Source organism: Scophthalmus maximus, chromosome 13, assembly GCF_022379125.1.
Source record: "Scophthalmus maximus strain ysfricsl-2021 chromosome 13, ASM2237912v1, whole genome shotgun sequence".
Lineage (NCBI taxonomy): Eukaryota > Metazoa > Chordata > Actinopteri > Pleuronectiformes > Scophthalmidae > Scophthalmus > Scophthalmus maximus.
Window position 1 is genome coordinate 4,687,557 of NC_061527.1, and position 14,628 is coordinate 4,702,184.

Genomic DNA, 14,628 nt, shown 5'->3' on the forward strand with positions numbered 1-14,628 from the left:
CGGCTTCGCCAAGCGCAAGCGATCTGTAACAAACTCGCCTTGGAAGTCGACGTATTTTTTCAAAGTTTTCCTGCTGAATGTTGGCGATTAACGCTGCTTTTTAATGACTTCCAAGTCTTTTTTATCTACAGTAAGGCATTTTTTAACTTTAACTAAGAAGTGCAAGAACAGGCGGAGTTGGAGTAACTGAGGCAAACTTCTCCCTGTTACAGGTCTGTGTACCATCAAAATATTTCGAGGATATTATAGTAAGGAAAAACAGTCTTATGAAGTTGCTTTAAGAAATAGAAGGTTTTGGAAGAGACGGCTGGAAACGATGAAGCAGTCAACCGCATTCTCTTCCTGATTGGTTCTCATCAGTCACAACTCGACTACCCGTGGTGAAAGCAAAACGCTCCAAACACTCGTCGTCAGTCCATGAAAAGAAAACCCTGCCCTTACGTTTCACGATTGGCCGTTTCTCGCTATTAGTATTTTCTGTAACCAAGCAACCAACTGCAGAGTAGACAATCCACTTCCTGTTGACATTACATCTAGAGTACGTAAACCGCTCTCTGCAACATGATCAACCACGTTTTCTCTGCAAAATTGTTTGGAGAATGGTGGTGTGAATTTCTTCTACGCTAACCTTCCGTACCTGATCAGAAAAATAAAATGATCAACAAAAAAAAAAAAATGCACTGAAACAAAACAAGTACAACGTTTATCTGAAGTCTGCGCAATTTAACCCTCATCACATTAGCACATACGCCAAGTGATGAATCAAACAAGCAACAACAACAAAAGAAATGACTGAACGCATGGCAACATTAGTCATGAAAAGATCAATTCAAAATCACTCACAATGAAATATGACTTATGCAGATGTGGGACAATTGCTGCGGGTTACGTCACGTCTGCTAATGGACCCACGAGGAGACGTGTGGAGTGTGAGAAGCATTAAAGGTTCATATTTGCAATTCAAAATAGGGACAAGATATGGGAAGACACTTTTCTTCACAGACATTCTGGCTGAGAGGATATTAAGTCACATTGTGTTTGAATTATTATGTTCTTCCCATTTTTTTTCTTTTTTTGCCTCTTTAACTTTTAGGGTTTGCTTTCCCTGTGGAAGGAGAAGAACTGAAATGGACCACGTTTGACGTTTTATTGACCCCTTGCTGACTTGTGGCTCAGTAACGTCGCACTAAGCTGCAGCATGAACGTCTGATTGACACATTAAAAATGCCCTGCTTCTTCCTTGAATGTGTAAAAATGGATTTTAGCAGCTGAAAGAAAATATACAGCAAGAAACTTAATTAAACTGAATTAGTTATCACACACACACACACACACACACACACACACACACACACACACACACACACACACACACACACACACACACACACACACACACACACACACACACACACACACACACACACACACACACACACACACCAATCCCTTAAATGTATCCCTGGTATATGGAGATAAATTAATGGTGACCAAAAAAATAGATTCACAAATGCACCTGACAGTTTGTGGATAATCGAAGTTCAGTGGTTTGTTACCTCCCCTTAGTTTCTGTTAAACAACTACTCAACTCCAATGGACATTAAGTGACACGGACATCTTAAATGAATAGAAAATTGAAAGTAAAAATAAATGGTGCGGACCGCACCACACGACAACCGTGTGCAGTTTGTAAACATCCCTCCCCGACACCTTTAGAGTCGTGCTAGCGACAGACGCCACGACTCAGGGGTTTTGGCTTCGTGGTTAGCGCCTCCGTTGATATATAAGAATGCAGGTTTTAAACATGACAACTTGCTGGGTATGAACATGTTTTATTGGCCTGTGTCCTGTGAGAAAAGGGCGTCATGTCCACTATATTTTAGGTTTCACGTTGACATACCGTGTGTAGATGCTCCCGTTTTATATTTTTGATATATCTGGTGATCTGTGTGAAGGACAGAGAGTCTCAAGGCGACATCCGGCAACTGAAAAACATCCTCAAGGTCTCGTCACCAACTCTCAAATCCAAAATAAGAGCCCGCGTATGCCTTTTGTAAAAGGAACATTCAGGATATCTTTTGCAGCCATCGCCTTCTGCATTGTTACAATCACATAACTGGGCCAAAAGTTGACCTGTTCAAAACTTGCTCGAATGCCTGTATAGTGCCACAGGAAAAAAAAAAGGGGTATGGCCCAACATTTATGAAGGTTACAGAGAATTGGAGAATTGCTCCTAATTGGACGAAAATACTGAGAATTATGTGGTCTTAAAAGAATTCCGCCTAATCAGTAAGACTAGATTCTGTACAAGATTAAAGTTATTTACAAACCTGTTTCGGAATAGGGAGGAGGACATTTAAGAAGTTTAAGAGTTTCTCAAGCAGAGGAGAGCAGCTTTTCCTCTTAAATTCGTTTTTACATTTGTCAACTACTTGAGTCTGTGGCGGGATGTACTGTATGTAACAAGGTACATTTACTTTATGACTGTAATAAAGTTCTTGACTTGTACTTGTTGTAATCGTTTAAAAGTTGTTTGTTTAAAAGTGCTTAAAAGTAATAGTATAGTATTTTTTTTGTCCATCGCTACATTTAAAGTCTAAACGGTTAAAGAGTAAAAACGCGAATTGTGCGATCTCGTCTACCGTCGGCGAGGTGTGCACCACCCTATCGTCTTGTTTTGCGATCGTCCCTGTGGTGAGCGCGGAGCTCGCTCGCCTCGGTGTTTGAGGGCCGGGCAGTGAGCCCAGAGGGGCCGAGTGCGCCGTATAATATTGTACATTGAGGATGAACGAGCAGGCGAAGTTGGATTTACAGCACATTGTGAAGGACTTTACGGTGCACAAGACTCACAGAGTGACAACTTGTGCAGCCCGATGACGACTTGAAATTATCAATGATCAGTTGAATGCACAGGCTATAAAGTCGCTGACTGGAAATTTACTGGGCGCTCTCCATGACGTTCCCACCTGGGAACGGCATACAGACATTAACATGCAAAGATGTCTACTCCGATGTTCACTGACTTGCTTTGTACAAATTTGCATGAGTAACTTTACTTGAGAACAATTATCCGATTCTCTACCCAGGTCTTGTTTATGTCCTCTAACAAACAAAGCCAATCACTTTATTGTAAATTTAGACACGTTCCCACCCCGACAGAGCATTTTAAGATCTAAAAACACCTAAAGGAAACTGCCATTGTTCTGACACATTTCACATGAATTTAGTTCGGCTCACGCATCGTCATGGAGGAAGTGGCAATATCCTCAAAGAGAGCGCTAATCCTTGTTTGTAATGGAATTGAGAGAAAAACAACATTTTACAGTAGTGTCAACCCGCTGGCACGAAAATAGGATTGTAAAACAGAAGAGCAGGGAGTTATTGTTAACACTTGTGGCGAATTGGGTGAATAACTATGACATCACGCACAGCTATCCTTATATAGGACACTGCAATGACTCGAACCTTGACCACAACCAATTCATGCCTAGCCCCAACGTTTACCTGACCTCGGCACCTTTCCCCTGACCTTAACCAGGACCTCAGAAATAACATCTAACCCCGTTGGGACCAGGCTTCGGTTCCCATGACGACGAATGGTCCCGACAAGGTCGTCTGTGTCGATACTGGAAAATGTCCCAAAGACAGAACAAAAGCACACACACACACACACACACACACACACACACACACACACACACACACACACACACACACACACACACACACACACACACACACACACACACACACACACACACACACACACACACACACACACACACACACACACACACACACACACACAAAAGAAAACCCAGTGATGGGTGAAATGAGAGAAGGAGCTGGGCGTGTCACTGCTTGCCTTGAAGATGGTGGGCGACTGGAGTGAATGTCCACACAGGTGGACAAACTTCTCTCTTGCACTCTTTTGTTTTGCACACAGCCCCTTCTCTCTTCTACCTACTGCAAGACTCTTGCTTTTCCTTTCTCCTCCCCATGACACTCACCCCAAATCTATCTCCACCTCCGTTTCTTCACTTTTATCATTTGGCCTGGCCTCGGCTTTTACCACCTGCTTCCGTAACATTAAAGGTCATTTTGGCAATTTCACGGGAAATGAAGAATCATCTCTTTCTGCTCAAAAAGTCCTACAACTCTTGGATGTATATTTCGTCATAATTAGGTCACGGAATAAAACGTAACTAAGGGTGGTAATGAGATGCTAGCACAGACGTGCTATAGTATGTTCATTTGACTGCCCCCTGGTGGCCGGCGCTGGAGCATCAAAAGTCGAACAAAAAGATTTTGTTGGATTTTTTTTTGAATTGCTTTTTAAAAAATAAAATTCCACTGTTTACAGAAGCAGCACCTGTAATGTATTTGTGCCATTTTTCTCTTGTACAATGACAACAAAGGCTTTCTATCTTGGATGACACTCTCAAATTCATCTTGGGATGACAACACGGACAACTATCAATCATCAATCCTCTTCTACAACAGCATTGAAGTTATGTCTCTTAACTTTCTCGTTAATGTAGTAGAAAAAATAATACATGTATTTCTCTACGAGAGACATTCCTTGCATTTTGAAAATAAAATGCATATGGGACTGAAATATTGAAGCACTGCAGAGACGTCACAGGCAAATAATCGACAAAATATGACCCCATTTCACACCTAATCTTTTTGCTGGTGGATGATGTTTTTCTCCGCTCCTGCGGCTCCGGAGAGTGACAGCGAAACGGTGACCTCAGCAGAACGTGGCCGCTTCTTGGACCGATAACAAGTCATCTGATATAACGACGGGGCCGCTTGACGAATGGGTCTGCTTTTAGGGAGGCAGACGTCCAGTGGGGGGTCGGCCTTGGGCAAACACGAAAAATCCCACGGGTCACAAAGGCAGATGGATGGACTGCAGTTCTCTTGTCACGTTTATCGCTTAACTACTCGTCCCTGGATTTATAAATCTGGCCCCGAGACCGCCGGCTGCGGGCGGACCCCGGCAGCCTGCGGCCGCCTTTGCGTAACCTTGACTTAATCGTAACCTCTCCGTGACTCCACTTCCGCTCAAACACATTTTCATAAATGACACTAAAAAAGGGGAAAAGAAACGGGCTGATTTATCCTCAAGCGCTTTGCTCTTTTTCCTCGCGCTGGTTCTCGGAGACTCTTCCAGCGCCTCGCCAAGCGTAAAGGACGGCGGGGTTAGCGGAAAGAAAAAAAAAGGGAAAAAGACGCCTACCACATTCACACTAAATTGATTTTATTCAGAGGTTTATGTACTCTCAGTGCAAACCACCGGCTCATAGGAAAGTAATAAATTCTGATGAGACAAGGCTGCCTCGCATATGAACCAGGGAGCTATAGACGTAAATTTAGATCAACTGCTCTCCCCACCATATATATATTTTTTTACCAACTTACTTTCTGTCTGGCTCCGGACTTTGGAGGAGATGAATTTGCAGCACGAAGATAAAATAACAGCGCAGTAAAAGACTCCCCCCCGCCCGCCCCCTCCTCACCCCGAGCTAGTTGAATAATCAAACACATCTAACCAGCCCAGAGCCTCAGCCATCTGAGAGCGGGAAACGCTCACGCAGTTTCCTCTTCTGCCTCCGTCGGAGCGCTAGTCAAAGGGATTACTCAATTGCGTTTCCTGTAACGCTTTAGAATGAATGTAAACTGTCGACTTGTGCGCTGAGGGGAGTGTGTATGGGAGTATAAGAAGGCAAATGACTACCTGCCAGAGACATTTTCTGCTCATCAGAAGAAAAAAAAGGATGACTTCTTCAAATTCACTGCACTGAACTGTTACACCGTCACAAATAAAGTTTAAGACGTCAGAGTTAGCGGATTAGCTTCACAGGCATAGGACCTCAACAGTAGAGGCCGTGCCATCTCCAACCAAAAAGTAAATTGGCAAACAAAACGAACTTACGCTCAATAAAAGGGGAAAAGGCAACATCCAAAATGAGTAATCCACAGGAAGAAACGCTGGGAACCAAGAACCACGGGGATAAATAGAACTAGGAAACAACACGCGGGGGGCAGCGTTGAAACAGCGTGGACGCGCCACAGGAGACGTTACTGAACGGACGAGAGGGAGGAGACTATATACACGAGGGGGGCAGCGCTAATTGAACGCAGGTGAGGCCCATTAGGAACAGGTGCAAGCAATCAAGGGGGGGCGGAGACACGAGAAAAGTAAAATGACAGAAAGCGAGAGATTGTGGAACAGGAAATCAATGTCAAAATAAAACAGGAAACGCCAAACTCAATATAAAAAACCCCCACAGGGGATGACAGAAGGTAACTTAACTCAAACAATCAATCAAAGTCAACAGTCCCGAGAGTTCTTAGGGGCAGAATCATGACATAGAAAAACATTTAGTTCATTAGTTTCTCCCCCAAGCTTGATTCTGTTTTTGTTGCCTATACTTAACTTAAAACTTTACTTAAAACTTTACTTAAAACTTGAACATTTTGGGGAAGGCTTACTCAATGACGATCTTCACTGGGGCCCTGTTCTGCTGGGAGGGAGTGTATATATATAATAATATGTATGTATGGAAATCACAAGTTTTTTATATAGTTTAGGTCTGAACACCCACACTGGAGGTGCAAAGTCATTGAATTACAGCGATAACACATTGCACACTTTTAGTCTCTCGTGGAAGCCGTTCATTCATGGTTTTGCACTTATTTGTATATTAAATATATATATATCTATATATATATATATATAGATATATATATATATCTATATATATATATATAATAGTGTGATGAATGAAAAAAAGCTGTCCGAGTTACCACAGGAAGTGGGTGTGAATGTTGGATTGTTGGTTTCGAGAGGAGTCATCATCAGACATCTGTTTCCATCGATGTTCCACTGTCCATTTGTGATTGCCCACTGTGGCAGCTTAACGTGTGGGTGTGAGTAAAGAGTGAAAGTGCAAGAGAGAGACAGGCTGAAGATGATGACAGTGACAATGACAGAAAGCTCCTGCCCGGCGCGTACAGAACTTGATGAACGATGTGACAGTTGTTTACTCAGCTGAAGACTTTTCATTCTAGGAGTCGGATCGATTTGCAGTTCTCGCCCGGCCGTCCGGTCCAGTGCAGGATGCGAAAACCGGTCGACAGGTTTCGGGCTAATTGGAAAGCGGCCTATACTTCAGCCAACCTGAGCCAGCGGCGTCTCGGCGTTAAATCCAACTTGTGTCGCGTTGGCAACACGCAACGCGATGCGATCGACGTAATAGTGTGTTGGCTAACGGAGCCATCACAAGAACATTTACTGTTGAGCAGACTGTGATGACGTGAAGGAGATAAAGGACAGATGTCCTAGAAATGTGTGTGTGTGGGGGTGACGACGAAGACATGGCCGATTTATTAATTTTTTTTCAACCAAAATTGCGCAGAAACTGCAACATTTTGGATTTGAAGCCTAAAAAAGATTGACCAGTTGTTGTGTCACTCAATAGTCCCGCTGGCTGTGGTGCTGCTCCACTCCCTGCCTCTCTATAGCTAGTGTTTATTGGCGGTTGGCAAACCAGCTCAGAGGAACATTACCGCCACCGAGTGGACTGGAGTCACCAGAGTCTCATCCATGGGCTTTTTCTCTCTCTCGCAGGAAGCTCCACTAGGGAGCGTCTGGCTGAGTCAGGTGTGACACTTGGTGGAAAGATGTGTTATTTCAGTCTAGTACAGTGTTTGGCATACTCTCCGACCGGTTTACAGAATCCTCACACCGGCCCAGTCCATTGTTCAGGAGGCACAATCTGCACAGAAGACAAATCAATGAGTGGATGACAAGGACTCGGGTCAATTTCTTCCGTATTATCGACAAATGACTTTGGTCTTTCCAAGACAATCAACACAACTGAGAAACCCACAATAGCTCTAATGCATCCAACCTTATATTCTCAATCCGCCACCAGCAGCAGCAGCAACATCCATCCATCCATCCATCCATCCATCCATCCATCCATCCATCCGTCCATTCGTCCACTCAGTCATTGATTTTACAACTTGTATTTCTCCGTGCTGATCAACAACGTGTGTGTGTGTGTGTGAAACCGTCCGATCCGCGATATAGGCTTAGTACTGATTTTATTATTTTCTTTTTGTCGATCCGCCCACAGCGTTGTCACGTTAAAAGGCTGCTCTCATGTGAGGCGTCGGTCCAAGGGAGTGCAGTAATTACAGTGAGGAGGAGGAGGAAAGGTCATCAGATTTTACTGAGCCACAACACTTGTGCGGCCACTGGAACTATTTTGTTAAAGCCTCCCAAGGGAGGACTAAGACTCACGTGCCAACAAGGACCCGGCAGCAGCATCAATCACATCTCACTGTAGTCGCAGGGCTCATTATCTCATCCCTCTGTCAGTAGAATAAGTGTTTTGGGGATTTCTCCCTTTGCACAAGAGTCCACTTTTTTTAGGGTCTTATCTGAAACCTTTCTCTGAGGATAATCCTGGATCTGAAGGAGCAGCAGCAGCAGCAGCAGCAGCAGCAGCAGTATCCCCCTGTGCAGCCTGCCCCACATCTCCACAGAAACACCCCAGTCTCTCCCCCTCTCTCTCTCCTCTCTCATGTGGCGACATGAAATGCTGGAAGAGCTCAACTAGGCAACTTGATGGATTCGCTATCTCTTAAGAACTTTGCAGCCGTAAATCGCCAGGAAGACGCGTTCTCCCTCTTTCGACAACTGGACCTGGCGGTGGTCGGTTCAGACTCAGCCCACGGTTCAAATTCACAGAATAAACTGCATGAGCCTCGGTGCTGTTTCCCCAAAAACTGGAGGAAACAGGTCACAGGTCAAATTCTGTCTTCATACACAAGTCGCAAAATAAATGTTGGGAAATGAAGACTCTATAAATATGAACCAATTAGTCAGTTAATAATTAGTTGAACTGTTTTCAAACTTGTTCGCGTCATTTTTTTTCGAGCAGAATTATCAAAGTTACAGCTTCTCCCTTTGAGATGATTTGCAGCTTTTCTCTATTTACCATAATTGTAAACTGCATATCTTTGGGGCTCTCATCCCACTGCTATAAATTAAATTATGAATCAATATATAAAATAATCAGTCAATTAATTTACAATGAGAATATTATTACAGTTCCATCTTTAGAAGAGGTTGAGTCTCTTGATTAATCAGTATAGATATTTAAACATATTCCCCAGTTGTTTTCCAATGTGATTTCCACATTTCATTGGACAATGTGAAGATGAAGAAGTGAATAAAGTAGAATTATTTTAGATTTTTTTCTCCTCTTTGGTCTGAAAGTCTCAGCAGCCGCAGCTCTTTGTGAACCAGCCTCTCTGTTAGTCCGTGCCCCTTACAGCCGAGCGATGCCTCAGTGCAACAATAAACCGCGGGGGTCCCTTTCAATAAAGACAACACACTCAACAGCCCCCCCCCGTCGACCGCAGGACTCGCACGCAGCCGCTCACCTTCCGCACCTGTCCCACAGGAGATGAGCAGCTGCGAGAGGATCAGCGCAATAATCCCACCGGGTCCTTTACTCCCCAAAGACATGATTGAAGTGCCGGGATGCCGCAGAGTATAATCCAGCCCGTCGGAGGGGAGGGGGGGGGGGAGACAGTCCGTCCTCCTCCTCTTCTCCTCTCCTCTCCTGTTCGCTTCTCTCCTCCGCTCTCCTCCAGCTCCAGCTCCGGCTCCGGTGCGCTGCGCTGCAGTAGCCCCCGCTGGCACAGTGTGGTGGGGCCGGCCGGTACCCAGTGGGGAAGAGGAGGAGGAGGAGGAGGAGGAGGAGGAGGGAGGGGGAGGATGCTGTCACGCCGCCAGCCCTCCGTAAAGTGATGGGGTGAAGAGAAAGGAGCGAGGATGGAGAGGGAGGCAGGGGGGCTTTAATGTGACATGTCACAGGTCCTTCCCTCACAGAGATCCTGAAAGCGCTCAGAGGTCCTGGAGGGAGTCCCACCACGACTATACAGCAGCGAGAGCATGTGGCTGAGTGATGTTTAACTCCTGATGCACTTTCAGTCTTATGAAAGTATCTGCAATACTAAGGGACAGTTAAATTGACTAAGAAAGCTCCCAAACCCCAGACGCAAGAAACTTCTTGGTCTCATTGTTGCCCCCCCTATATTTTTTTGTCTCTTTGTGTTTGTTTTCTGTCTCTTTGTAGTCCTTTCTTTTCTCTTTATGGTTATTTATTGCCTCTTTTTTGGTAGTTTAGGATCTCTGCAAACAACATTTTTGCAGCTGAAGCCCACTGATACCAAAATATACCCCCTCCCCAGACTATAGGGGTTGAACTGGACTAATCCAGAATAAACCCGGGGTATAAAACAGGCTAGGCGGTATCACACTCCCCGTATAGTCCAGATTGAAAAACCTCTCACACTCAGAAACCCCCTTAACTCTAACCCTCAAATCTGATGACTTTGTGATCACTATTTCCTAATGTTTCTCCAATTTCTAATTTTGTAAATGTATTTGAGCTATTAATTAAAGCCAAAGTAGCAAACATGGCGACTCACACGGAGGTCGGGTCCACCTCATGTAACTATATTTAACTCATTCAGAGTTAACGAAAAAACATCTGTTCTTTGTTATATGAACACAAAGTTATGGAGAATATATTCAATTTCTGTGAATAGGTTCTTCTAAATATTGCACACTGTAGCTTTAACACTACATCCAGTATATTATTCCCCATAGTTACCTTATTAATGAAAACACAAGGAGGTGTAATCTGGACAGGAGGGTCTGTCTGGTCTATAGACCAAAATATGTAAATCATGATTGGAAAAAAAACCCTCTGGACATTGAAATACAACAGGCTAGCCCATTTTAATCCAGGGTATACTTTGGCGGGGGGTTAATGTGGGCTGCTACACCTGGCCTGTGCCTGGTTGGTTCACATAGTAATTCATCCATGGATAAACTCAACACAACTGATCCAGCATTACAAACTGACATGATTCTGTCACATCAAATGAAGCAGCTCTAAGCGAATCAAGTTTTGGTTATGGTCCATGTGTTTTGGTTTACGTCTTTGTCATTGGAAACATCCCTCTGGTGTCTAAATCTGCACATACATCATCGTGAAGGACAAACAACCAAGTGTAGAAACAATAGGCAACACACATTTCTTATGTGGAAGGGCCTTTACATTTATCACTACGTCACTGCTCAGGAGGCAGTTTTAATAATAAGGACACGTTGGGGTGGACGTTTTTCCATACGCGGTTATATCAGTCCAACCAAAATACATTTTCCCCACCTTATTAGTGCTGTGAGGATCTAAGCATAACTGAAAAAAAATCTGTTATCTCTGCACATTTGGCTGCTAATCTTCAGTGTCATCAACATTGTTAAATTGACAAAAATATTTTAAAAATAATATCAGAAATTAATTACTGGACCCAATGAATAAAAAAAACACATTCATTTGTCAGTAATGATCAGAAATGGTCTTTATATACGTGGAAAAAAAAGGTAGTTATGTAAAAGTAGACATATTACTCATATTATCTCAAATAAAACATTCAGGGTCAATGTTATTCTCTGATGTTCCAGATACAAAGGTTCCTTTAAATATTATTCAACCAACTTTTCTACCCCACTTGAAAATTCATAATGAAGTGAGCAGACGAAGTTTGATTGAAGGACACAAAGAGCGCAGACTGGATTTGACCCTCGGACCTCGCAATGCGGCACTGCACCTCGGCCCAAACAAAGACACCTTTCTCCCCAGCAGAGGAAAACTGTCACGTCCAAAGTCCACAAACACGGAGTCTGAATATTCAGTAAGACCCACCGTTTAATGACTGTTCTTGACCGACACGCCCCATCAGTCATGTGGATGTTCAGGAGAGCCGTGAAATGCCAATGAGAACGTTTGACCCATAGAGATCCTGAGAGGTTTTTCGTACACGCTGTAGATTCTTTCGATGAAATCTAAACGCATCTCCCAGGGTCACACATAGGCGAGCGCAACGCCATTGTAAAAACTTTAGACAAACACCCACAAAATGTCATTCATCCACAAATGTCATCTCCGGAAAAAAACGCAAAGCCAAATATAACGCCGACCTTCAAGCGGAGCAGCAGGAGCAGCAGCGGAGCGTCTGTTGTTCCCCGCGAAGGTCACGGATGGGGATCAGCGGTAGCTTAGCCCCGCGAGTGTGCGCCCACGCAACCTTTGATCCTTGCTCCCGGGCCGCGTGCTGTTTCTTATCAAGGCCGTGTGTTGCTGGCGAACTGGCGGAGTCTCTCTATGATGAAGGTCTCTTCAGAGGAGGGGGGGGGGGGGGGGGGGGGGGGGGGGGGCGTACAAAAGAGACGAGTTTCATCACTTGATGCGAGGATTCAGTTGTTTTGAGTTGAGAGCATTGAAAGATCGATGTGAGATGGTCCATTGCTCATTTTAACCAGACAAAGTGCCGGAGTTCAGGCCTACAGGCCAAGGTGGTGATCAACAGTGTGTAAACCCCAATCAGGCAAAGTTAACGTGGGTTTTTTTTTGTACTAAAGCCATTTCATAATGATGTAACCATGACGTAATGATAGCCATATGATGACGAGTGATTGGTGAATCTGAATAAGCTTGGTTGCAAAAATGTATGCATCGCTGCACTAAATGATGTAATTTTTCAGATTTAACAGTGATGTCATGATTACATCATTTCTACCACATGATCCCAAATCATTTTCATAATGTACATAAGCTTTCGATCGCGTCTATAGTCCTACAGGATGCCGCGACACCTGATACTAAAATGCATTTATATACGATATATGACATCATTTTTCAATTTCTTTAAGATATCATTATAACATTACTTATATCATAAGATGCACAATGATTTAATGGCCAATATAAACTTTAGATTGTCTCTCCAGCCAATTATTTGTCGAGATTTCTTGGAAAATGTGTTTTTCCATGTTTTATGTTGACCTCGACCTCAACCCTTGACTGATCGGCTCCAAAATTGAATCATCTGGAGATATCCTCCCAAGTATTAATTCCACAAAGTTTGGTCAAAGTCTGTCCCTGCGTTGTCGAGTTACTTTGGCCAAACACACACATCAAGACACAATGAGCCAACATTCGTGCAAACCAATTGTCCCGTATATTGAGTTTTTCTTTCAGGCGCAAACACCATTCACAAGTTGTTCAGACCTGTCATAGGAGTCAGAGGAGTAAAGATGTTTACATTTAATTTACATATGCATGATCTTACAGGTGAGAGGCTTATTTATGTGAGAATCCACTTGACGCGGCTCCTTTTATTCCTGCTTTACTGTAGCGCTGAGATGAACACTAACAAGACTTCGGCGCTGAGCCAGAAAATGAGCTGCACGGCGCCCGGTTCATTTCCCCACTGATACAGTGCACTGCCAACAGTGATGAAGCCGCCGCATGATCATATCCAACAAAAGCACGCGCGCGGTAAGGAGTGATGGCTGGCTGCTGAAACGAGAGGAGGCACATGTTGATAGGCTGCAAAAGACGGCCGGTGAAGAACAATGAGCTCCGAAGTGACACATGAGAGGAGGCACTGCGGTAAGAGACGGCAGGTAATATCAACCCCGGCGGGGAGAAAATGAGAGCGGGAGTGACAGGGGGTTTTTACACACACACACACACACACACACACACACACACACACACACACACCCTCTCTGCGCTCCACCAACTGACAGCACATAGAAGAATCCATGGTCTGTGTGCAATGGCAACGTCTGCTGTTTGATATCCAGGAAAGGAGAAAGGTGCACACATCCACAGAAGACATATTCCATATGTTTTAAGAGAGTTATGAAGTTTTTACAGAATTGAATGGCTCCCAGGAACTCTAACTTCATTCAATAGTTGTGTGAATTCTTCATTTTGTATTTATCTTTACAAAGTTTTAAGTCTGCTCCAGCCGTAACCACATGTATGAGTGACGTCGGAGCGTGCACACACACCCGGGATAAACTTCTCACACTGCTCCTTTAAAAGTCTTATCTGAGCCCTTGTATGCTGCCCGTTCCAAATCTTGATCACACGACTGTTCGTCATCTGAAGAAGTTGGAGATCTTAAGCAGTCTCTTGTGATTCTAAACGCATGTAGTTAGTTTTTCCGAACAATTAAAAACCTCGACAGAGAAAAAACCTATAAAGATTCAAAGCTGAGTAGTCTTTGATGCTCTCGCTTTTTGTCTTTATTCCACTTCACTCACCAGCGCCGGCCCTCCGAGGTCTCTGCTCCCCGTCTCCCGATAAAACACTCGACAGGACAATTGTGTCTATATCGACGGGAACATAATGCGGCCGTCACCGACCTCTCCTCCTGTGAGAAGCAAAAAAAATTGAAAATTGGATTGATTTTTTTTATTTGTCCTCTTGATTATTTGTTGCCACATCTTGAACGAGCTAATGAAATTGCCTCGCGATCAAACAGAAACCGTTCCGTTGCCGAGTTGTGTGGGGGGGGAAAGTAATCTCTCTCACATTGTGAAAATGCATCGACTGGCTGACTTGTTCGCTCTAAGAGATGATCTGTTAAATGATTACCACGGACATACCCCCCCCCCCCCATTCTACTTTGAATACAAACCTGCTTTAATATTGTTATAGCCTACTTATGGTCACTTGC

The 14,628-nt window shown here is 44.0% G+C and overlaps 1 protein-coding gene across 3 annotated transcripts in view; it reads right to left on the reverse strand.

The window, feature by feature from the left end:
• LOC118318359 (contactin-associated protein-like 4) overlaps positions 1-14,229 on the reverse strand; it is a 75,670-nt gene extending 61,441 nt beyond the window's left edge. The window contains exon 1 of one of the 3 annotated variants that reach the window (XM_047336947.1): positions 14,213-14,229. Coding sequence is in view for 2 of the 3 variants with exons in the window: in XM_035647936.2 (XP_035503829.2) it covers positions 9,466-9,550 (85 nt within the window). In the remaining variant the exon portion in view is untranslated. Of the gene's footprint in view, positions 1-9,465; positions 9,894-14,212 lie in introns of those variants that run through there. The other 2 variants (XM_035647936.2, XM_035647932.2) reach the window with 2 other exon arrangements.
• Positions 14,230-14,628: the final 399 nt, after the last annotated feature.